Below are 24,424 nucleotides of genomic sequence, written 5' to 3'. Positions count from 1 at the left end.
GAACGCAGAGCCTCCAGTTTGATAATCCTACTTTTGGCTTCCAACAAGGGGGAAGTGATCTTGCTTTAAGTTTTTAGGACAAGGATTCACTTTGGGATTACAGGTACAATCCAAAATTTTGATGAAAGAGTTCCAGCCTCCATTATCTGGTTCTTCTGGGATGCAAATAGATCTAGGCTTGTCTGATTTTTCCCATCTGTTGAGGCAAATGAATCTCCCCCAGGTGTTTCTTTGAGATGCAGGCATAGTATTCTTCCCTTATTAGTTCTTTTACGGTCTACTAAATATTTTCGTTTGTTTTCCAAAGCTTTCTGAATATAAGTTCTGATCCAGAGGATGTCCTCTTGAGAAAGGACAATTCGTGTCCAAACTCCCTTGCCCCTTTCCATTAGTCCATAGTCGTCTCCATATTCGAAGCTTCGTCTGATTTCAAAGGACTTTGAGACAACTATCATAAATCTCCTTTCCATCTTCCAGCTTTCTTTTTCAAATTAAACTGAGTCATGTCTATTCCTGGTGTTGCTTTGTTTTTTTTATCAATAACAGAATGTTTTATTAGATTATAAAATTGTGAAACTTTGAGTACAAGAGAGGGGAGGTAAAATATCTTAACTCCCCCACAACAGAGAACAAGAAGAAAAGCTAAAAAGTGACCCAAAACAAAGAATCCTTAAGCACCCCTTGCTTGGCTAACCCATCAGCCATGGAATTAGCACTTCTCTTTACCCAGTTGTACTTCACCTCAAGATCCCTACTCAGCCATTTAAATTTTTTCTTTTCATTTCTATAGCTCCACAAACCATTGTTGTCTTCCTTCAACCACCTAATTACCACCTCTGAGTCCCCTTCAATGATCAAACACCAAAAGTTTAATTCTCTTGCTCTTTTGATTCCTTCCAAAGCTGTTAAAATCTCTGCCCTATGAGAGTCACCCTCACCAATAGGGCCGGAGAACATAGCAAATATAATCCCAACCTCATTTATGAAAACTCCCCCAATCCCAAAAGGCCCAGGATTCCTTAAACTACAACCATCAAAATTCAGTTTCATGAATCCTGAAGGAGGGGGGGACCAAGAAGGTATAGAGGTCCTTTTGCACTAAGCTGAGGTAGCAACTTCTTTCCACTTTCTCAAAAGATCATCCATGGAGAACTCTGAAAAAAGCTCCAAAGATTTCAGCCAATGACTAACCCTTAAGTGTATCAATTCAGTTAAATTCTCCATAGATCTTTCCTTGTCTAAAAAAAGTCTAGAGTTCCTCTCTTCCCATATGGACCAGCACACAGCTGCTCTAATGCTTCTCCACATGATCTTCCCTCTTTTCTTAGGCCATCTAGAGAACGAGGGAGAGAACAAGCTTTGCAAATTCACGGGGGGATTCCAAGTGCATCCAAACAAGGATGAAGCCCATTCCCAAATAGTCTTAGTAACCGGACAAGTAACCATAAGGTGGTAAGTCGTTTCCCCATTAGCTTTACAAAGAACACACCTATTGGGAAGTAAGCAAGAATTAGGTCCCTTTCTTTGAAGCAAGTCGATTGCGTTTATTCTTTCCAGAAATGTTTCCCAGCAAAAAACTACCAACACGAGGAGGAATGGGTTTACTCCAAATCTCATTAACGGGGAAGGAAAGGCCAGAGGGAGCAGGAGGATGGACCAAGGTCTCAAAAAACGACGCACAGAAGAACGAACAATTGGAGGATGGGGTCCAAATTCTGGAGTCATCCTTACTCGGGTCCAAGAAAACATTTTCAAGGGTGGCTAGTAGAGACGACAGGTAATCCAAATCCGTATCCCTTATTGTTCTCCTCAACCATAGATTCCATCCAAAACCGGAATTAGAATCAGAAGGAACTAAGAAAGAATAAATGGGTTCATTCCTCAAGTTTGACAATGCATATAAGGAGGGAAATTGGTCCATCAGAGATGAGTCCCCAACCCAAGGCTGCTCCCAGAATTTTATGAGATTACCAGAGTTCAGATCATACCTTATCCAAGGGGAGAAAACCGGAAGCAAATCATGAATGGCTTTCCAAGGAGAAGCAGCTGTAGTCCTTGCCAAGATTCCTTCCAAAGCTGTTAAAATCTCTGCCCTATGAGAGTCACCCTCACCAATAGGGCCAGAGAACATAGCAAATATAATCCCAGCCTCATTTCTGAAAACTCCCCCAATCCCAAAAGGCCCAGGATTCCTTAAACTACAACCATCAAAATTCAGTTTCATGAATCCTAAAGGAGGGGGGGACCAAGAAGGTATAGAGGTCCTTTTGCACTAACTCGAGGTAGCAACTTCTTTCCACTTCCTCAAAAGATCAGCCATGGAGAACTCTGAAAAAAGCTCCAAAGATTTCAGCCAATGACTGACCCTTAAGTGTATCAATTCAGTTAAATTCTCCATAGATCTTTTCTTGTCTAAAAAAAGTCTAGAGTTCCTCTCTTCCCATATGGACCAGCACATAGCTGCTCTAATGCTTCTCCACATGATCTTCCCTCTTTTCTTAGGTCATCTAGAGAACGAGAGAGAAAACAAGCTTTGCAAACTCACGGGGGGATTCCAAGTGCATCCAAACAAGGATAAAGCCCATTCCCAAATAGTCTTAGTAACCGGACAAGTAACCATAAGGTGGTAAGTCGTTTCCCCAATAGCTTTACAAAGAACACACCTATTGGGAAGTAAACAAGAATTAGGTCCCTTTCTTTGAAGCAAGTCGATTGCGTTTATTCTTTCCAGAAATGTTTCCCAGCAAAAAACTACCAACACGAGGAGGAATGGGTTTACTCCAAATCTCATTAACGGGGAAGGAAAGGCCAGAGGGAGCAGGAGGATGGACCAAGGTCTCAAAAAACGACGCACAGAAGAACGAACCATTGGAGGATGGGGTCCAAATTCTGGAGTCATCCTTACTCAGGTCCAAGAAAACATTTTCAAGGGTGGCTAGTAGAGACGACAGGCAACCCAAATCCGTATCCCTTATTGTTCTCCTCAACCATAGATTCCATCCAAAACCGGAATTAGAATTAGAAGGAACTAAGAAAGAATAAATGGGTTTATTCCTCAAGTCTGACAATGCATATAAGGAGGGAAATTGGTCCATCAGAGATGAGTCCCCAGCCCAAGGCTGCTCCCAGAATTTTATGAGATTACCAGAGTTCAGATCATACCTTATCCAAGGGGAGAAAACCGGAAGCAAATCATGAATGGCTTTCCAAGGAGAAGCGGCTGTAGTCCTTGCCAAGATTCCTAGATCCCAGTCATTGTCTTCCAGCCCATGTATACTAGACACAATCTTTGTCCAGAGTTTGTCCCTTTCCATTGGAAACCTCCATAGCCATTTCCCCAACAATGCCATGTTTCTTTTCCTGATATTCCCAATCCCAAGCCCTCCTAACCGCTTGCTTCTAGTTACCACCTCCCAACTCACCCTATGGTCTTTCTTCTCCTTTCCTGGTTCCCACAAGAAATCCCTCATCAACTTTTCCACTCTACTTAAGACCTTTGCGGGAATCTTAAACACCGACAGAAAGTAAACAGGAAGATTAGCTAGGGTAGATGTAATTAAAGTGATTCTCCCCCGTAGAGAAAAATAATTTTTCCTCCATGAGGCAAGCCTTTTCTCAAGTCTTTCCAGAACCGGGTTCCAGAAGTTGTCCTTCATGGGATTATCTCCTAAGGGGAGACCCAAATAAGTCAATGGCCAATCCAAAATTGCAAACCCTAATAACCCCGCATATTCACTTACCTCCCTCTCCTCCAAATTCACTCCCACCAAACAGCTCTTATCAAAGTTCACTTTTAGATTGGACATTTGCTCAAATAATTGTATGGCCAATTTCAGGTTCCCTATCCAATTTATGTCCCCACCTTCATAGAAAAGAATTGTGCCATCTGCGAACTTTAGGTGTGTTAGTGAATCAGTCTGCCCAAAACATCTACAACCAGAGTGAATAGGAAGGGGGAGAGTGGGTCTCATTGTCTTATTCCCCTCGAGGCAGGAAAGAAATCCCTTACAGCTCCATTCACCAAGATTGAATAGTGACAGCTCTTAACACAACCCCAAATCCATTTACACCATTTGTTTCCAAACCCAAAACTCCTCATCACCTCCACCAGGAAAGACCAATCAACTAGGTCATAGGCCTTCTCTAAATCTAGTTTGCATACCACACCCTTTTTCTTGGACGACTTGAAACTTTCCAAACTCTCATTTGCAATCAAGATTTGATCAGTGATCTGCCTCCCCTTCACAAACGCTCCTTGATTGGGTGCAATATTAGAAAGAAGAACTTTCTTTAATCTTAGAGACTGCACTTTTGCAATTATCTTATAAAGACTAAGCACCAAACTGATAGGTCTAAAATCCTTAGGGTGTGAAGCCTCTTTCTTCTTTGGGATCAAAGCAATAAAAGTGGAGTTTAAGCCCCGATTGATTATTCCCCTCCTATGAAATTCCTCAAAGACCCGCATAATATCCTGCTTCACAATATCCCAGCAATCCTAATAAAAAGCCATTGTGAATCCATTTGGGCCTAAAGCTTTTGTCCTATCCATCATAAACAATGCCTCCTTGATTTCCTCTATATCAAAAGCCTTCTCTAACCCCTCCCTATCCGCTACACTTAGAGTAGGCCAATCCAGCCCTTCCAGCTAAACCCTCACATTTACTGGCCTTCTAAAAATAGATTTAAAATAATTTACAAAGGCCTCTGCTATTTCTACTTGGTGGGAAATTACTTCACCTTCGACTTCCAATTTTGAAATGAAGTTCTTCCTTCTTCTGCTATTTGCCAAAGAATAGAAAAACCTCATGTTTCTATCTCCCTCCTTTAACCATTTGCACCTAGATTTCTGTCCCCAACTCATCTCCTCCTGAAGCAAAAGGCCTTCCATCTGCTTCCTCACACTCCACCTTAACTCTTTGTCTTCCTCTCTAAAGGGACCCCTTACTTCCTTCAAATCCAAGTCCTCTAATTGTTCCAGCAAAGTCTGCTTTCTCTCCTCCAATCTTCCAAACTCCAGTCGGTTCCACTCCATTATCTTGGATTTTAGAAATTGAAGCTTCTTGTGGAATTTCATACCCTCCCTCTCTACTAATGGATTACATTGCTCCCATTAGTCTCTGATTTTCTCAATGAATCTCGGATGAGCAAGCCACATGTTCTCAAACCTAAAGAGGGTAGGTCCATCACCTCTTAATTCCTCCTTACACATCAATATGGGCCAGTGGTCTGAGGTAAGTCTAGGGAGTGCCCTGGAAGTTAGATTCCTCCAATGCTCTTCCCAATCTATTGAAATAGGAATCTATCTAGCTTGGAGCAAAACGACCTAGATTGTAGGTTGGACCACGTGAATTTGTGATTTAGAAGAGGGATTTCTTTAAGCTCAAAGGTGTCAACAAACAGATTGAAATTCTTCATGCTTGTAGTCACCCTCTGACTCGGATTATTAGTTTCCTCTTTGAACCTCACCACATTAAAATCCCCTCCGACGCACCAAGGTCCTTCCCAGAGGCCCCTAATATCACTCAACTCTTCCCACAATTTCTTTCTTTGTCTGTAGTCGTTGGGACCATATACATTTGTTAAGACCCAATCAAAACCATCTTCCATCTGCCTAAACTTCACAGATACTGAGTGATCTCCTATTAAATCCTCGACCCCTACAACCACATCCTCTTTCCACAAAGTTACAATCCCACCTGAAGCTCCCCATGATGGAGCAGTCGCCCACCTTATCCCCCTTGATCTCCACACACCTCTTGCCCATCTACTGTTGAAATCAGATCTCTTAGATTCTTGAAGTAACACCACATCCGGGTCAAACTTCTTAATCGCCTCTTTGATAGTTGCTCTCTTCCGTGCACTACCCATCCCCCCTACATTCCAACTTAGGATCCGCATTTCAAAATCAGGCTTCAACCCTAACTCACCCGAGATTTATTCAATCTCTTTCCTTCTCTCCCCTCTCACCCCAAACTTCTTATCCCCCTCAATATTTCTCCTTAACCTCTCAACTCCACTCAGTTTTCTTCTTTTAATCTTACTCTCCTTTTTTTGTAGAAAGGCTTTTAGGTCATTTGGGTTCTTAAGTTTACACCCTAGCTTGCCAACAAATTCTGCTATTGAGTCCTCCTTACTAGCCTTCCCTCTTTTAATATCTTTGTGCTCTCCACTCCTAGCCATCTCCACAACTCTGCCCTTAGCCTCCCCACTATAATCCGATTCTGTCCCAGTTGTAGCCTTCCTCCATAATTCATTTATTTCAATTGCTCCCATTATATTGTCAACAATTCCCCAAATTCTTTTATCCCTGCAAGTTCCCTCCACCCTCATCTCCCCTTCCAACACCCCCTGAAAACTTCTTGTGGTCTTCTAACTATGGGCTTCAGACTCTGAACTAGGGAGGGAATCTGGAACAAGGGACACGGCCTCATCAGTAGAAAAAAAAAAATGAATTTACAGAGTTGACAAATTTACCTGAAACTGACCGGGAGTTTAGAGGGGAATACAAGGGAGGACAGGTGGAAGCCAAACCCAGTAAAGAGAAACTGGAGTTTTCTATCTCCTCGTTTTGGAGGGAAACATTCCATGTTCAGTTTTGGGTTAACACAATCTGCCACCATCTCAGTTTCTTGCCTGGCGCCAAGACTTGGTGAAGGCTTATCCCCTTGTGGGCATTGAAATTGCCCCCTGTCGGTTTGACCTGCGTTGTTGGCTAATACTGGCTTTTCCTTCCGATCCACCCCAGACTCCACTTGTGCACACTCCCAATCTCCAAAAAAGAGACCCATCAGATTTAGAGTCTCCCTGTTTTGATCTCTTTGGAGTACATCGTCTTCCAAACTCCCTTTGCTTGAAATTTCTTCTGAACTCTCCTCCTCATCTTCACTTTCGGAACTACACCTTAACCAACCCTTATCATCCTCCTCCCTTTCTTCTGTTTTGTCCCTCAGGTATCGCGGATTTGGGCGATGTATAGCAAGAGAGAGTTGTTCGTCGACATCCCACCGAGAGACCCAGCTCAGAGACTTAGTTCCATCTTCTAATCGCCGCCCCTGAACCTGGTTCGTTTCAGACATACCTGATTTGGAAGATGATAGACGGTAAGTCTTGTCTACCATCTCCCTCTCGTTAACCCAACCCACAAGACACCTTAAACTATCACGTGGCTCACTTAAAGACTTCAAAGGTCTAAAGGTTGGGCCACCCCTACTTTCAACAGGTTCAGATAGAGCCACTCGGTTGAGACCGACCGGGCCGTCTCCTCTCCTGGCCACGTCAACAAAGGAAGGACCACCATTAATAAAAGTCATTAATTCAAAAATAATTGAATTTATTGCCTTAAATAGAGCATTTCGGAACTGATTAACCTCCTGCAACTGCTCCTCTTCCCTTTTCACACTGCCAAACTTCCGCTTCTCCATCCCTAGCCTGCCACATGTCCTCCACCCTGCCACTTCACCATCATCCCCTACCTCCGTTCGTCTTCCCCAAAGCGATGCTTCAGCTTCAGAAGCAAGCCAAATCTTGTACCAGGCGCCACCAGAGAGGATTTCCAACGAGCGAGGCACGTTCTCTGGCTTTATGCCTGTGACCTTGATCTCCACAGCTCGCAGGTTCCACTGGTTTTGTTCCAACAAAACACCACCTAAAGCTCTTGTAATTTTTCCCAGAATCGATTCTTTCCAGAGGTTGAAGGGAAGCCCTAACAGTTTAATGGAGAAACCACCATCTTCTGGATCGACTTCATTGCAAATTGGGACCCAGTTTTGAATCTGTATCAGCCCATCCTCAGTTCTTACCGTGCTAAAACTCAACTTCTCACCGCCCACATCAAGGATTGCTTTCTTCTCAGAAAACGGCAAAAGAACAGCATCGCCATTAACACCCAATCTCTCTGCCACTGCGTTAAGGACTTTTGTCCAATCCCTTACCACCTTATCTGCCTTTAACACCATTATGTGCTCCCAGTTGCTTCCTTCCTCATCAAGAGTTATCTTCCAAAGAACAGTTGCAGAGTTTACTAAGACCTCTTGATAGAGCGGGGCCTGCTTCTTACTCGACACTGGTAAATAGAGGGAGGTGGAGTTACAAACCATTGGGCTTCCATTAGGCTCTTCGCCCTTCCTCTCAACCTTCACTAGGAAAGCTTGAAGGTTCCTAGCAAAGGAGCTCCAACCTTGCTCCCTTGGCCCCTCCGGCACTCCGGCACACAAATCATATGCTTCCTGTTGATGCCAAAATACTCTGTTACTGTGAAGAACCAACCCCTCTCATTTTTCCCAAGTACTGCATCGTATCTGCTACCACCGCAATTCAAGTGAGTTTTTCCAACCTTCTTCCTTGATAGTATTGACTACTCCATCAACAAAACCTTTCAGCCAACTGCAAGCTTCCTCTGGTAGAATAATCGTTGCCCTATTTCCTTCCCTGATCTTCAAGTACGACTTGCCCTTTGTTCGACCCTGCTCGAATAGGAATTTTTGACTCTATAGCCAGCTCCACTCGCCACTTCCCCACCTGCGTGAAACTTCCCATCTTACGAAATGCTGAGTAGCCAAAACAAAACAAAAGTTCCTCCCTCTGGTGTTTCTCTTCTTCAGCTAACCCACTGTGAAGTTCTTGAAAATTTCATTAGCCGGAGTCACAGCCAACTCCATGCTTAGTCTAATTTGCGTGAATGAAGAGATGGTGTTGCTTTGTTCCTGTGACTACTGACCGTCGATGTGAGCTACTCGTCAACGTATTCATTCTCAAGTGCAACAACAAAGAAAGCACCTTAATGTTGCAAGATTTTTATCTAGTTTTCAGTCTAGAATCTAAATACAAGCCTGTTCACTGTTGATGGTAAAACAAAAGTCACAAATCAATAGATGAAACCCAACCATTTTCACCATCAACAGTTTAGATGTCACACCAAAAATATATGGTGAAACAAAAGTCACAAATCATAAACATATAACTGATTAGCCACTTGAACTTTTTCAATTCAATTCTGTATACCCACAATGTTTCCCTTTTGTTTTGTAACCACCCCACAACCATTTTTGAATCTTCTTCTATGATCAGCTTGTTAATATTCAACCCTTTTGCCTTTTGGACTCCAAACATTGTAGCCATGGTTTCTGTTCTTAGAGAATCCCCTACTCCAATTGCCCTGAATACAAAGCTATCACAACACCTCCTTCATGCCTAAATTCTTCCCCCATCTCCTGAAAGCCCTGGATTTCTGATGCTACCCCCATTGAAATTTAATTTAATATAACCTTCTCCTTGAGGTGACCAAAATCTTGGGATTGTTTCATTCTTGCTAGATGATCCCCCCACTACCCTCCATTTCCTACAGATGTTATCAATGAAAAATGTTGACAAGAGGTTGAGCATTTTGATCCAGTGTTATCCTAACTGTAACATACTCAATTACTGATTCTCTTGTTCTCTCTTTTCATCAAAAACACTTGTGTTTCCTTCTTCCCAAATTGTCAAACTATTGCTGCCTTTGTTGTTCTGCACATTAACTTTCCTCTCTATCTGAAAGTTGAGGAAGCAAATATACTAATCATGGTGGTTGGACCATCCCACCTGCACCCAAACAAACCAGTGTTTTGAAGTGCAAGGGGCAATTTGCGCCTGAGGCACAAGACGCAAGGCAAGGCACACGCCTTTTTGAAGGGGCAAAAATACAAAATTTTCCAAAAAAAATGTCAGAATATTCAAAAAATGCCAAAAATTAAAAAAAAAAAAGCAAAAAACAAAAAATAGTAAACATAATATTAATAAAAATATAAACTTAAATTTTAAATAAATGTTTTAAAAAATCTATTATCCAAAATTAAAATACATAAACATAACATGTAAAGAATATTGAAATGAAAATTTAAAAATAAAATCAAACATATAAAACATTTACAAGCATTTAAAACCCACAATCTCATTTTTTTCCTCAATTGCATTACTGCAAGTAGATAATGTGATGTAAAACATATTGCATTCCTAATTCTACAAGCTGCCTTTGTACCACACGTCCACACCTCTCGAGGCAAGCCCAAACAAGTCTATGTTAGGGTCTTAAATTCATAATACAAAAAGTAATGATTTTATAATTTTAATTGCCTTTTAAGAAGATATTTTATTAGGATGAATGAATGAACAACATTAGAAAATAGGGGGTGGTCGGGGGTCCAGGGGTGAAGCCCCCGGCCTAGCCGCTACCTGGGCCAAGGGTGCGTGCAAGGCACATCAGACGCACTAGGCATGCACCTTTCAAAAATGATGTACCTAGGAGGAACATAACCTAAAATGCGCTTCGCCCATGCACCTAGGCACACCTTTTAAGTCACTGAAACAAACCAAACGGCAGTAACAAATGAACAGGAGATTAGTAAATGGGAAAAAGTCTCATTACAATTCTTGCAAAGGGCACACAAGTTTGGGGACAAACACCAAAAAGGCATCTGTTTTTGAGATTGAAAACCATCCAATAAAAAAGCCCTGACTTGGAAGGAATTGAGTGACACCAAAATTCTTTAACAAGAAAAGGTTGCAAGGAGGAGAGCTCAACACCCTAAAGGGGTGAAAGACCAACCCTACTATCTGAGCCGGAAGGGTCCAAAAACACATTGTCCAACAACTGCAAAAATCAGTAATAGATTGAAGTTCCAAGTCACAAATACCCTACCTAAAACCCAAATCATAATTGAACCGATTCCCAGACTGAGAAGGAAGCACAAACTTAGAGACTGCCTCCTCCTTTAAAGAAGGCAACTGAAAGCAAATGGGAAACTAGTCTTTCGACGGATAATCCCCCAACCATATGTCCTCCCAAAATCTCAGAGTTACCAACACAAACAACATATCTTATGCCATTAAGGAAATGTGGAAGGATTTTAACGATGGCCTTCCAAGAAGAAGCTCTAGTGACCCTGGAGAATAAGCCAGCATCCCAACAATTTTCCATGGGCCTATAAATGCTAGTCACCACTAACCACTTTATGCCACAATTTTTCTTTTCCAATAGGAAAACTTCACAGCCATATCTCCAATAAGGCTACATTCTTCTCATCTATCTTCCAAACTCCTAGCCCCCCTTGGTCCTTTCTTCTACACACCACTTCCCATTTCACTAAGTGGTCTGTTTTTCTCTCTCCCAGCACCCACAGAAAATCCCTCATAACTTTCTCCAGCTTCTTTGCCACTGCTTGAGGAATTCAAAAAAAAAAACCGAGAGATAATAAATGAGAAGGATGGATGAACAAAGCCAATTTGATTAATGTAATTCTATCCCTAGAGATAGGTAATTCTTTTTTCACATAGACAACTTTCTCTGTAAATCTAGATGTTAATCAATGTGTAATAATGAGTCAATCATCAGGAAACATGATTGGATGAGAGTCAGTATAGTAGGGTGGTTTTACATTGAAAATAAACATTTTATGTAGCAATGCCAATACCAAACCAAATACTGCTCAAAACATTTTCTCAACACCTTGTCTACCAGCAAAACAAGTTTCATGTCAAAACACCTTTGTTGGTGTCTTGACATGAAATGTCATTGCCTCTCCAAGAGTTTGATCCTAAAATAGCAATGGTGCCAAAACAACCATAGCCTCCAATATGAACAGCTCCATCAAATGGATCAGAAGATCAGGTAGTGAATAGCATGACAAGGGGAGAAGTTGGGAATGCTCTTTAAAGGTCCTATGTTTAAATAGTAAAAGGAAAAGAGAATTTATCAAAAAAATAAAAGAAAATTTATTAATAGGAGCACTTCTACATTTTCATTTACAAGGAAAAGAAAACAAATAAGGCTGCGTACATCTGTCCCTCCGTAGACCCTGCATTGGCAAGAGCCTCGTGCACTGGGCTGCCCTTCTTTTATTTTTGTCCATAGTTAATAAAATAGTGAACACAAAAGTGGGTTTTCTACAAGATTTAGGACTTAATGGTCATAACTTTAGAAATAAGGCAAATTTGTGCAAAGAGTTTCTTCCACTATCATTAATTGGAACAGGAAATTGAAATCACACCTTTTTCGTAGTTTTCCTATAATAAAAACTTTACAAGTATACAGAAATGTATGCTTTAAGAGATCAGTCTGATGCACCAACCTGGATCTCAAGAACCGCTTCACCTGTGCGAGTTGCTTGTCCTCCAGCTTCAGGGATCAAATTTTTGGCTTTGTGGCACTGCAATAAATCCGTTCGGCTTAAAATATTAGCATCAGAAGTAGGAAAGACAATAGAGCCCGGATGAAATAACGCCAAGTTTTCATGGACAACCCTAAAAGAACTAAGTCCAAATAAGGGCAAGATGCTGGGCCTGAAGTTGAACTGCATAAGGTCTCAACCTGTCTGCCCAGCCTGAGGGCCTGAAGCCCAACCCATTTACACATTAGAGATTTACAATACAATATATAAATTCTATTTGACAAGAAGATCCTGGGAGGCTGAAACATGTGGAGTAAGACATGGTAGAACCATGGAACACAGGAGAGAGAAAAAGCAAGAAAGATGAGAAGGTTGCTACTCTCTATGGTGTCCGGGGGAATATAACTGTGTCTAGTGGTTCTAGAGGCAGAGGAAGAGGCAGTAGGGAGAAAAGGTTATGTGAGTATTGAGGTGGTGCATGTGCTGGCATGATGGGGTTGGTGGTTCAGTAAGATTATTATGTAATCAGAATTTGTAACCTACCATGCAAATAATAGAATGAGAAGACCTTTTAAAGCAATCAATTAAAGATGATTGAGAGCAGACAAATTAGTTCCCAATAGCAATCAACCAGAGAAAACAATAGAAGAGGCCTAATTCCTTTAATGCTTAAAACTGAAATAACTCAATCATAATAAGATGAATGGTGCACATAAACAGTATTTATGAACTTTTATAGCCTCCTAAACCTATAAAATATCAAATATTAACTACCTAAACTATCCTTGATTGTTGAGCACTATTAAAAAAAAGCAGACTTTATTAATCAGGGTCCTCAAAATACCTTTATATTGAAAAAAAAAAAACAGAAGGATCAATAAGACCCTATTTTCCCATAACAAAAAAGGCTAACTACAACTTACAAACCACTGACCAAATTAACATGAAACCTCAAGCATGAATACACTGGACAACTCTAGCTGTAGGGCCCATTGATCAAATGTTTGACTTTCACTTCAACCAAAGTTGACAGTCCAAGAAATCCAGCAAAATTAATTTCCCTTGATAAAAGCCTTTTTCTAGTCTGATAGCTTGATATTTGAAGGGTATCCTTTACACTTAAGAGCTTCAATGAATCCAAATTTGAAATTAATCCAATGGTTGGATTAGAAAAAGTTGTCTTAGGCTTCTGTCCAAAAGCTCAACTATTGACATGAACAGTCTCTTTTTATGGTTAACTGTAAATTTATAAAATGGATGATTGTTGAGATTTGATTAAAGATTGATGAAAACCATCTTCATAAGATTAAGTACACATGTACGCTGTTTAGAGAAGAGTTTGTTGCATTATTATGTTAGTTCCGTGTGGGGTTCTTTAGTTGGTCGTGAGGGTTCTTGGAGGTCTTGGTCAGAAATTTCCCCTCCCCCCATTTTCTTAACCCATCATAGACACCAACTTACTAGACCTGCTAGCTATCTATGGATCACTAAGACTCCCAGATCTTTGACAAGATCGGATCTGCTCCTCGCAGAGCATGCCTCACACCAACCTCACAGCACATCACAGTCATTCGTTGAGAACATCTCCTGTGCATGATGTTATCATTCATGAGAAGATGTTCCCAACACATGGCTACGATGCACCGTGAGAATGGTGTGAGGAGCAGATCCAAACTCATCTGGGATAGCCAGAGACGTCTAACCCCTTCACTTGACTGAAGCAAACCCTTACCTACTTTTGGTTATACATTTACCCTATGGAGTTATTGAAATAGGGGACCAGGAATTCCTTGCTTTTGTTGGGTGATCACTCCTAGATCCTTTTCCGGGTGGGAGATCTTAAAGAAAAAGATCCCCACGGGAGCACCACCAATACACAGCAAATATGAAGCTAAAATTTAATGAAGGCAAAGAGTGCAACATTTTAACTATTACTTTCAAGAGTAGTTAAAGAGTGGATAATACAAGACAGTCAAATATTCTGCAACTAAATCTCAAAATGCATCAAGTACCTCATCAAAAACCAAAACACCATCATACTCTGACCCACACCATTGCAAAAGCTGTTGCAAGCGAGAACGACCTTTCTCAGATGATGCTATAAGGCTACTATATGTCAAAAATATAACTCCCTCTCTCACACCAACAACCTTTGAATCAAGCTTAGAGTAAGGCAGCTTATTCAAAGCATGAACTGTATAAAACAAAGAAACAAATAATTAGGTTCTTCAGTAAAGTCTAAGGCAAACCTGAACCAACCGATGGCACAGCATACATGTACAGAATATAAAACCTGATTCCACTAAAACTCAAGCTCTTATCAAGTTTTCTTTTTCTTTTACAGTGAAACAAATCATTTTTCTTTTGACTTAAGGTGAAGACATGAAATATGAGAAATGAGTCCATCATTTATGTGAAAGAAAACAAGGAATATGAATAAAACTTCAAATCCCAAAGCCAAAAAAGCACCTCAGACTCCACAACATTTAATGTCCACATTTCAAAGTTAGACAAGATCATTTCTTCAGATTACCAAAACTCAATTCTTTACCTTCAATGCATGTGGCACCCACATCTTCCAAGTCTCTTCGTGCGTCAAACTTTAGATCTGAGCCAACAGAAACCCACCTGGAAAATCATTGAAAGGTGAGAACATTTAAACCACAAATTGAATTTGATGCCTGACAAAAACATCAAAATCATTGACAGGAGAAAATTAAACTTAAGCACAAATCAGAACCAAATCATCAAAAGTGAAGAACAAGGCAAGATAAATCTCTTTAACAGGAAGGGGAGTGGTAGACATGAACTTACAATGCTTTTCTCCTTCCATGGTGCCAATTTTCCCATATTAACCCAGCAATTGTGCGGCCTTTACCCACACCAGCACCATCTCCAATAAAAAATCCTGCCCTAGCACCATTCTGAAGGTGCTGAAGATGTCTCTGTCATTGAAAAAAAATAGAAATGTATAACCATCAGTGAGGAGCAAAGTCAATCGGACATTAGTTAAAGGTCACAACCAACCTGACAAGCATAGACTATTGTCTCAATTTGTAAGCATGATAATGCCTTAGAACCCTCCAAATCATCCCTGATTTTTAGATTGTATGTGGGCTCAGGTGGTTGCACTGCTGATAAGGAAGATGTTTCCACAATAGGATCTGGATGGGGAGGACCCATGGATACTTTGGGAGGGCGCTGCACATATAATCCACAACAAGAAATCAGATCATCTGAAAGACCAAAATGTTTTTGTAGGTTTCAACTGATAACTCAAGGCAGAGAATTAAAAGCATATTGAAAGAGAAGTTTATTTCACAGCTTCAGAAGTGAAAGTTCTATACCCAAAATCACTTACATAGTCGGTAAATGTTTCTCCAATTGTGCCACCTTCATCTTCCTCTCGCTCCACATCTATGGCTACCTGATAGGTTTCAGTTTTAGAACAGTAAAAGCATTCAAAGAAAAACAGGACATGCATTTCAGTTTACAAACTGTTGTAAAACATAATATACTGGCATTAATCAAAAAAAATTACATAATAATACTTGCCACATGTGCAGTTTTGCCCTTTTACTCAGTTTTACACTATAAAATAAGAGTGGGTTCCATCACTTTCCTTCTATTCTCCCAATTTTCTGACTTTTTCTCTCATCTCTTTTATTCCTTTAACCAATCTACTACAGAAAACATGGTATCAGGGCATAAACTGCCATAGACCAGTTGTTTCTTTCTTCATCTTGCAACTTAAACTCTTTCATTTTTATATTTTCAGATTGAACAAAGCAAGAAGACTTCCTACACTGACCAATCTCAAGAGAACTCTGATTTTTTTTATTTTATCTTGGACGCACGACCAACACCTGCTAATTCTTTAAGCTGATAATAGGACTATCAGCTGTGATGAATGAAGAGTTCAGATCGAGGCAGCTCTTAGTTTAATGCTTTTTTAAGTTATGTTCAAGTGTGTGAACAGTAACCGCCCTATTGAGGGCATATTTGACCGTGTATACTTTTTACTCTTCAAGTATAAAAGTTAATGAGAGAGGCGCCCACGCCGGGCAGATCATTATTGGCTTTCTCTTCCCTCTTCTCTCAACTTCTTCTACTTCTTGTTCTCCATTGAAGAGACCTTCTTCTTCCTTTTCCTTTTATTTCTTAAACCACTTTTGTTTCTTTTAATTTTTAATTGATATCAGAGCAACCTTTAGAAATTCTTGGGATTAATCCAAGCAGCCCTAGATCAGCTGACTGCATGGAAGAATAGAGGGCTGATCGTTGGTTAAAGAAATGCCCCATTTCTTGGATTTCTTTTGGGGGATTTCAGACTCTAAGTGAGTAATCTTGGATTGATCATCAAAAACAGGAAAAACTGGAGAGAGAATAAGAATTCTAGTTGCAAAAGGAATCTTTGTTTTTGACTTGGAGGGGGAGGCACTCGGGACTTTTTGGGTTTCTAGGAGAATTCTGTAAGGGGAGATTCAATAAGTGTTTTTTGTTTTCAAAAGGATTTTTGGGCTCTCCAAAGGGAACAGACCTGCATCAGTGCATCCTGGAGATTATTTCATGTTTTATATCAGTGTTTTAAGTAGTTTGAGGAGCTAATGAAAAGTAGTGGAGTTGAACAAAAATAACCGATGACCTTGGACAAGGTGTGGGAGGTGCCAGTGATCCTTTGGGGCCTAGTACTATCACTATTGTTAAATTAGATGGTACAAAATATCTAAAATGAACACAACCAGCCAAGATGGCAATTGGTGCACGTGGAAAACTAAGGTATATTACTGATGAAGAGAAGAACCTGAGACAAATTCTTCCCGGTGGGTACAGGAGAACTATATGGTGATGGTTTGGCTTTTTTTTCTATAAGTAAAATAAAAAATTTATTAAAAATAAAAGAATTTACAAAAGAGGGTGACAAATCATCACCCGAATACATAGACCAACTATCAATTAAAGAACAATCTCCACATTACAAACCTGATAATCCAGGATCTCTCCTAACCTATTTCCAAAACCTCCTTCTCTAACTGACTGAATTCTGGAAGAATCAGCAACCATTCTAACACTGGTCTGCCCACAGCTGCAACCATCTTGTCCATGCTGCAGGCTTTGTCTTCAAAAGTCCTTCTGCTCCTCTCCTTCCAAATGTTCCAGCAAATTGCAAACGGGATACCATACCCACTGCATCCAGCTCGGCCCACTCTCCTCTGTTTGGCCCCTTCTACTTCCAACCATATAGCTTCTATTTGTACTGCTAATTTCAAGCTTTGAAAGAGTGCCATTATTTTTGCCTGAACCGAGTCCCCGTACCCAATTGGTCCTCAGAACAAAGCCAGAACTTCTCCACGATGATTTCTAAAGACTCCAAATACCTGCCCTCCCCGGGTTACCAAAGGAGCTACTATCAAAGTTCAACTTCAATTTATTTGGCTCTGTAGGTTTAAAATCCATCTTGATTATTTCTTTATGCATGTCCATTTGTGCATTCCTTCCATTTCCTTATTATTTCATTTGTTGAGACATCTTTGAAGATATCAACAGTTTTTATCCAGTGTGCAGATCTGATTTTTAGGGCTTCAATTACTTCTTCCTTAGGTCTACTCTTCTCATTGAAAATCCTCAGCTGCTCTTGTTGCCCTCCATTAGCATTTTGCCCTTTTTTGTTGCTGCAAGAAGTTGGAGCTGAATAAGCTGATCATATCTTGTGGGGGACAAAATGCAGCTTCGACCTTTCCTTTTGGTTTTTGAGATGAGGATCCTGCAACTACCCCCAATTCATAATAATATCTTCCACTATGAAATCTGAGAAAAGTTCCATAGTCTTCACCCAGTATACTAATATTGCAATGATGATTTCAATTAATGTCTCCCTACTTCTCTCCTCTTCCAAGATTCTTATATTCCTTTCTTCCCAAATTGTCCAAATCACCATTGTTCTTGTGCATCTTTCTTTTTTTTTATCAATAACTGAAATTCATAAGATAATTAGAAAATTGGAAGATACAGAAACAAGGGGGAGATTAGTAACTTCCCTAGAATTAAGTAATAAAGTAAATTACAATACAGCCCAGAAACCACTATTTCTTCCCACCCCTGGTTAAGCTAAAGCATCAGCCATGCAGTTGGCATCCCTCTTAACCCAATTCAACTTGACCTCCATTCCTTGTGTCAAGTGTCTAAACTTCCTTTTTCCATTTCTGTAGCCCCACCATCCCTCTCCTCCTCACTATGGAGCCAGCTAATAACCAGCTTTGAATCCCCTTTAATTAGCAACTTAGTGAGGCTTAATTCTTTGGCTCTCTTAACTCTTTCCATCACAGCTAGGATTTCCGCTCTCAATGAATCCCCAACACCAAGCTGAGAAAAAACCCATTAATTTGCCTTCCTCATCCCTAAAAACACCTCCAATACCTGAGGGTCCAGGATTACCCTCACTGCTGCCATCAAAATTCAATTTAGTGAATCCATCAGTTGGGGGAGACCGTGTTGGCACCACTAGTTCTTTTATTGGGTCATATTCAGCCACTTCTCTTCATTTCCTCATCAAATCAACAGCAGGAATTCCATCAAATAGCTTTAAAGTTTTCACCCAATAGAGCACCCTAACAGTAATGGCTTCAATTAGGGCATCCCTACTTCTTTCTTTGCCTTTAAACAGTCTCTGATTTCTATCTTCCCATACAGTCCAGCAAACTGCAGCCCTTGAACATCCCCATAAGGTTTTTCCCCTCTTCTTCTGCCAACTAACAAAGATAGGGTCAAACAGTCTTTGCATATTAGGCGGGGGGGTCCACCTCCACCCAAGCAAGGAAGAAAACCATTCCCAAATTGACAAGGGGACAGGAGATTAATAAATGATGAGAAAACTCCCCATTAGCCTCACATGTACTAATTTTATCCAAAATTACTTCCCAACAGAAACCATCAATCTTATACAAAATAGGCTTACCCCAAACCTCTTTCACCGTAAAAGGTTGGCCCCCACCATCAATTCGTCTAGGAAGGATAGAAAAATAGAAGCACAAGTGAAGATGCATGAAGGGGAGAGAGTCCAAACTTGATAGTCATTCGAGAAGGATCTAAATAAACACCTTCAAGGTTTTGAAACAAAGTCAAGGCTCTGCCAACTTCACAATCATGGAGACCTCTTCTAAAGCCCAAATACCAAGCAAGCCCGGAGGTGGAATTGGAAGGAGATACATAAGAAGCAATAGGCTCATCCCTCTAATTAGAGATCACATACATGGAAGGAAATAAATCTTTAAGGGGGGAGCTACCTGTTATGGACGCATTCCTCGGGAAGACGTACCGTCGCCACCGGCAGCAACAGGCACCTGACCCACCACCAGCAGCAGCAGTGATTCAAGGATTCTCATCCTACCCAGTTCGGCAACAGCGGCCTTATCTAGATTAGATTAGATCATCTTGCTTGTTCTTATCTTATTGTTCTTATCTTATTCTATTGCTCTTATCTTATCTTGTTAGTAGCTTATCAGATTAGGATTAGCTTATCTTATCCTTAGCAAGATAGAACTGAAAGTCTCCCTATTCAGCAAGGAGACTCCCTATGATTAGGACTCTTGTAATCTCCTATTTAAGGAGACCCCATTATTGAATGAGAATATCATATTTCCGGTCAAGAAAGAGAGTAAAAGGAGAGTTCGGTGATCTCTTGGACAAATCACCCTCTAGGATGCCAAGATAGGTTCAGCTAGGAAAGGAAAGAACAAGGGAAAATAGGAGCTTTTCCCCGTGGACCGACCCATGACGCGATCCTATTCCCGGGCCCATAACACTATCCAACCATACATGCTCCCAAAATTTAATAGAGTTGCCAGAGCAAGGGCTATACCTAATATGGTTAAGGAAAAATGGCAAGATAGCATGGATAGACTTCCAAGAAGAAGCCCTTGTAGCCCGAGCCAGCACGCCAGCACACCAGCATCCCAACCATCAGCTGCAAGACCACGGATATTGACAATTAGCTCACCCAAAGCTTATCCTTTTCAATAGGCAACCTCCATAACCATTTAGCTAGGAAAGCCCTATTTCTTTCTTGTATAATCCCCAATCCAAGACCACCAAACCTCTTATCCTAACAACTTCCCAGCTCACTCTATGAACTTTCTTCTCTTCTCCTAGCTCCAACAAAAAATCCCTCATCAATTTCTCAAGCTTTTTGCTTACCGCTCTTGGAATTCTGCAAACAGACAAAAAATAGATCAACAAATTGGCAAGAGTGGACTTAAATAAGGGTGATCCTAATCCCTAGAGAAAATTTGTTTTTTTTCCAAGAAGCCAATCTCTTAGTGGATCTCTCAACAACTGGGTTCCAGAAATTACATCCCTTTGAATTATCCCCCAAGGGTAATCCCAACTGGGTTCCAGAAATGCTCCACCTTACACCCCAACAATTCTGCTCTTTTTGTCAATTGGCTTTCCTCCATGTTCACTCCTATAAGACAACTTTTATCCCAATTCACTTTCAAGTTTGACATTCTTTCAAACAGAAATACTAACCACTTTAGACTACTCTCCCATCATAGGATAAGATTGTATCATCAGCAAACTGTAAATGAGTCTTCTTAACTATATTTGATGCCAAAAAGTTCAACCCAAATGCACCACAGGAGATTTTCTTAAAATGGCCAAGTAAAACAATTCGGAGTATTTGTGGTTTGTAGTGGCACTGGAGAAAGAGAGAGAGAGAGAGAGAGAGAGATCTTTGAGAAGTATCAAAATAAAGACTGGTTGCTGAAATGTGTTCCATGGTAGTATGGTAGTAGAGTATGACTTCCAGAGTTTAAAGAATTGAGCAGAGATAATTTGAGAGCAAGTTGTGGTCTACTCTATATCTAGATGTTGGGTCCTTAGAGCTTTAATGGGTTATTTTTGTTATTGTAATTTTTTTTCTTCTCTCCATTTGATGAAATCTCATATTCATTTGTTTATACTATCAGCAACCAGTCTTATTCAATTCTGATAGCTCTCCTTGTACACATGCTTCTTTTTCTCTCCAAATGCCCCAACATACAGCAGATGGAATGATACTCAAGATTGATTTAACTTTCTCATTCCTTTCAGTTCTTGACCATGTCAAGAAAAAAACTACTCTGGTGCAGCTGGGCTGAACTTTCCGGCATTAAATATAGTGAAGAAATTACTGGTCAAAAAAAATTTAGTGAAGAAATCCCATATGAAACCAGTGGAGCCACAATATATAAATATATGTCTTATGTTCTTATCCTGATTGCAGCACAAACATGCAAATAGATGGCATCTGAAAACCATTTGATTTCAGGTGAACGGCTCTTACTATGCTATCAAGATTCAAGAGCAATAAGGCAAGCAAAAACTTCACCTCAAAGCAGAGTTGGATTTTCCCAATTCCCCCAACAATACACCCTTCCTTCTATTTGACTTCTGGTAACTGTTTCCGTTTGAACACAGCTCCATTATCTAGCATCCGGCACATTTGCATCAACCCCTCCAACATCGACAACAATGATATGCATTCCTCCACCTCTATCCCACAATGGATGTCTGAATTTCGGGCACCAAACCTCCTGTTCACCATAGCTTCAACAACAAATTCGTTTGAGAGAAGTCGTAGCATGCCTAGTCGTTTGACTACCCTTTTAAATAATTCGTTCATTTTTTATGCATTCCGTCCTCTCTATCACCTTGGAAAGAACTCTCCTAGGCTACTGACTGTAACGTCACTGCCTTCATCTACTTTTTAATCGCATAAATTGATAAACTACATATACAAAAAATCTAGTAGTCCCCGATCAACAAAACTGACACCCATATGAACTGATGAACCATACTTAATGAAACCCAGTGGTTGTCCCCAACTTTGGCCGGTATTTAATTCGAGAATTTGAATTCAACGGCTGTGCATTTTAGGTCAACTAATTAAAAAGTTCAGAAGGCTGATAAAATTGGATAGCCAGCAAGAACGAGGAATAATAGAGAAAGAAAAAGAGCAATTAATTACCTCATTGATTTCTTCCGGAGGCCCACGCATGGGAGGGAAGAATTGCTTGAGCTTAGAGACGTCAACAGCAAGGTCTACCCCACACTGCGGGCAAGCGAACCTGGCAAGCCCGTGGGGGACGTTGAGGATGGCCTTGCAGTGTGCACAAGGAAGCTGGATCTTGGTGGGATCAATGCCGTGAGCCTGCGCCGGTGGATGGTGTTGGTGTGGGTGGTGAAGGGGCCGCATCAACTCCGGCGGCAGCATCTGAGGCAATTGACAGTTCGGACAAATGAATTCCGTCAAACCCGGAGCCACTGTTAGGATCATACGACATCCAGCGCAGCGAACCTGGCAGCCGGCCTGAAACGGGAGCGCCGGTGGGCCCGGTGACGGTGGCACCGATGGTTGCCCCATTCTTCCCAATTCCTCTAGTCACCGTCGTATTGCACTTCTTCTGGTATTCAGTTACTGAAAGAGAGAAAAGCGAAGAAGAGAGAAGGAGAGATTGAGTAAAAAGTTTGAGAAGAGAAGAGCAGGAAATTTGGTTAGAGCGCCAAAGGTTTTTTGGTTTTCGTTGGCGCACTTCGCACACACACCCTCGTTCTCTCGCGCTGTAGAGCCGTAGAAATTCCCTCTCTTTCTCTGGTCTTCTTGCGGTAAATGAGTGACCTTTGGGCTCCAATTGTTGAGGTGTGCTTTTGTGAATCTGATCGCCAATCAGAGAAAAGAAATGAGAATATACGTTGGGAAATTATTTACTGTGGTGGGGTCTCACTCAATCACGAAAGATTAGGTGCAGATCATCGTCCATCTTCCTCTGTTTTGGCTTGAATCTGAAAAGCCTCTCATAAACCATCTTCAGACTCAGGTGGTTCCGACTTCCGACGCTTGTCTACATTCTCGGAGACAAGAGTAAGCTTGATAACAGGATATAACATCCTGTTTCAGGGTCATGAGACTCGGGGCCCAGCACTAAACGGGTCCCACAGCCACAGCCACTTGTGAGAAACACTGAAGTGACTGAACGAGAAAGAAAATGAAGAGACGAAGAGAATATTCTTAACGTGCATCTCGATACAGGGAGCTCACATGTGAAACGCTTTTCTATGGTTAGATTTGGATCTAATTTACTTTACACTCAAATCCCGTTGACCCATCACGTATTGGTACAGCATAGCTCATCTAAACTTCTCTATTCAAAATCTCTAGGTGAGTCGGAAAAGGCTGCAACTTGGGCCGGGTTGGCCCTAACCTAACCCTGAAAAAGTTGGATCGATGTTTGGGTTAGGATTAGGGTTGAAATTTATGAATCTGACTTTACTTTGGATTGGGTTAGGGTTGATCCCTTAGCCAATTTGAATCGACTCTATAATACATGTCATATATAAATATATGTTATATGTAATATATAACATACATTGACTTGTTGAGATACATGATATTTGTATAGCCCCCACCACATACTATCATGCATTTCTTTTAAGATTATCACTTCACTTAATCCTAACCAAAAAGACAAAAACCTTAATAACATTATTTTATGTTTTTTGAAAATTTTATTCTTCATCTCCTCTATGTTGTTTGTTGCCCAAGAAAGATCTATGGTAAGTCATAACTCATAATAAACTATAGTCATTTTTAACATTTATGTTTCTGAAATTTGTTCCAAAAGAAAAAAAAAAAATAATGTCAACAAGCAAATACTAATGAAACATAGGATTAATATATGTAGTGAAAGTTGAGTTAAGATCTAAAATCGATAAATTCTATTAAGTTTTAAAGGATGGAAAGAAGGTTTTGTTGGGCCCAACCCAACCCAAAATTGACTTCGGGTTAGGGCTGGGTTGGTCAAGTTGAAGGTCGAGTTGGGTTAGGACTAGGGTTAGGGTTTAGAACTTAAGGTTGGGCTAGGGTTGGCCTCAACCCAACCTAATCCGGCTCGGCTTGCAGCCCTATGTCAGGTTGCTCATGAAAAACCAAAAAAACTAAACCGATCGGTTGGTTCAATTTCTCTTTGGTTTTTTCAAAAATTCGAATAAATCTAACCAATGACTAGCTGAACAGACCAGCATGGAAAAATCTAGGGAGAATGACGGTTCAGCTCAGGCTCATAATTTTTAGCCCAAAGTACAGTTGGGATAGGTGTTAGTTCGAAATTGATAACAATTCATGGGCGGGCATTGATGTATAAAGTGGGGGTATTTGACATTTTGAATGTTTATATGTCTGCAATGGAATTCAAAAATATGCATTAGGTTTGTCCATACTTTTCCGAAATATCTATACCGGAAAA

General features: G+C 40.6%; 1 protein-coding gene across 1 annotated transcript in view; it reads right to left on the bottom strand.

The window, feature by feature from the left end:
* EMB1135 (RING/FYVE/PHD zinc finger superfamily protein) overlaps positions 1–23,033 on the bottom strand; it is a 109,076-nt gene extending 86,043 nt beyond the window's left edge. Inside the window, exons 1-7 of the mRNA XM_088954611.1 lie at positions 22,150–23,033; positions 15,505–15,570; positions 15,171–15,344; positions 14,958–15,088; positions 14,695–14,771; positions 14,156–14,337; positions 12,105–12,182 (exon numbers count right to left, since the gene is read on the bottom strand). Of these exons, the coding sequence (XP_088810737.1) occupies positions 12,105–12,182; positions 14,156–14,337; positions 14,695–14,771; positions 14,958–15,088; positions 15,171–15,344; positions 15,505–15,570; positions 22,150–22,545 (1,104 nt within the window). The 5' untranslated portion in view covers positions 22,546–23,033. The remainder of the gene's footprint in view (positions 1–12,104; positions 12,183–14,155; positions 14,338–14,694; positions 14,772–14,957; positions 15,089–15,170; positions 15,345–15,504; positions 15,571–22,149) is intronic.
* Between the last annotated feature and the right edge of the window lie 1,391 nt (positions 23,034–24,424).

The sequence above is a fragment of the Nelumbo lutea genome, chromosome 7, assembly GCF_056320005.1.
Source record: "Nelumbo lutea isolate HS-2025 chromosome 7, American lotus-T2T, whole genome shotgun sequence".
NCBI classification, from domain to species: domain Eukaryota; kingdom Viridiplantae; phylum Streptophyta; class Magnoliopsida; order Proteales; family Nelumbonaceae; genus Nelumbo; species Nelumbo lutea.
This window is presented reverse-complemented; position numbering and strand designations above follow the sequence as displayed.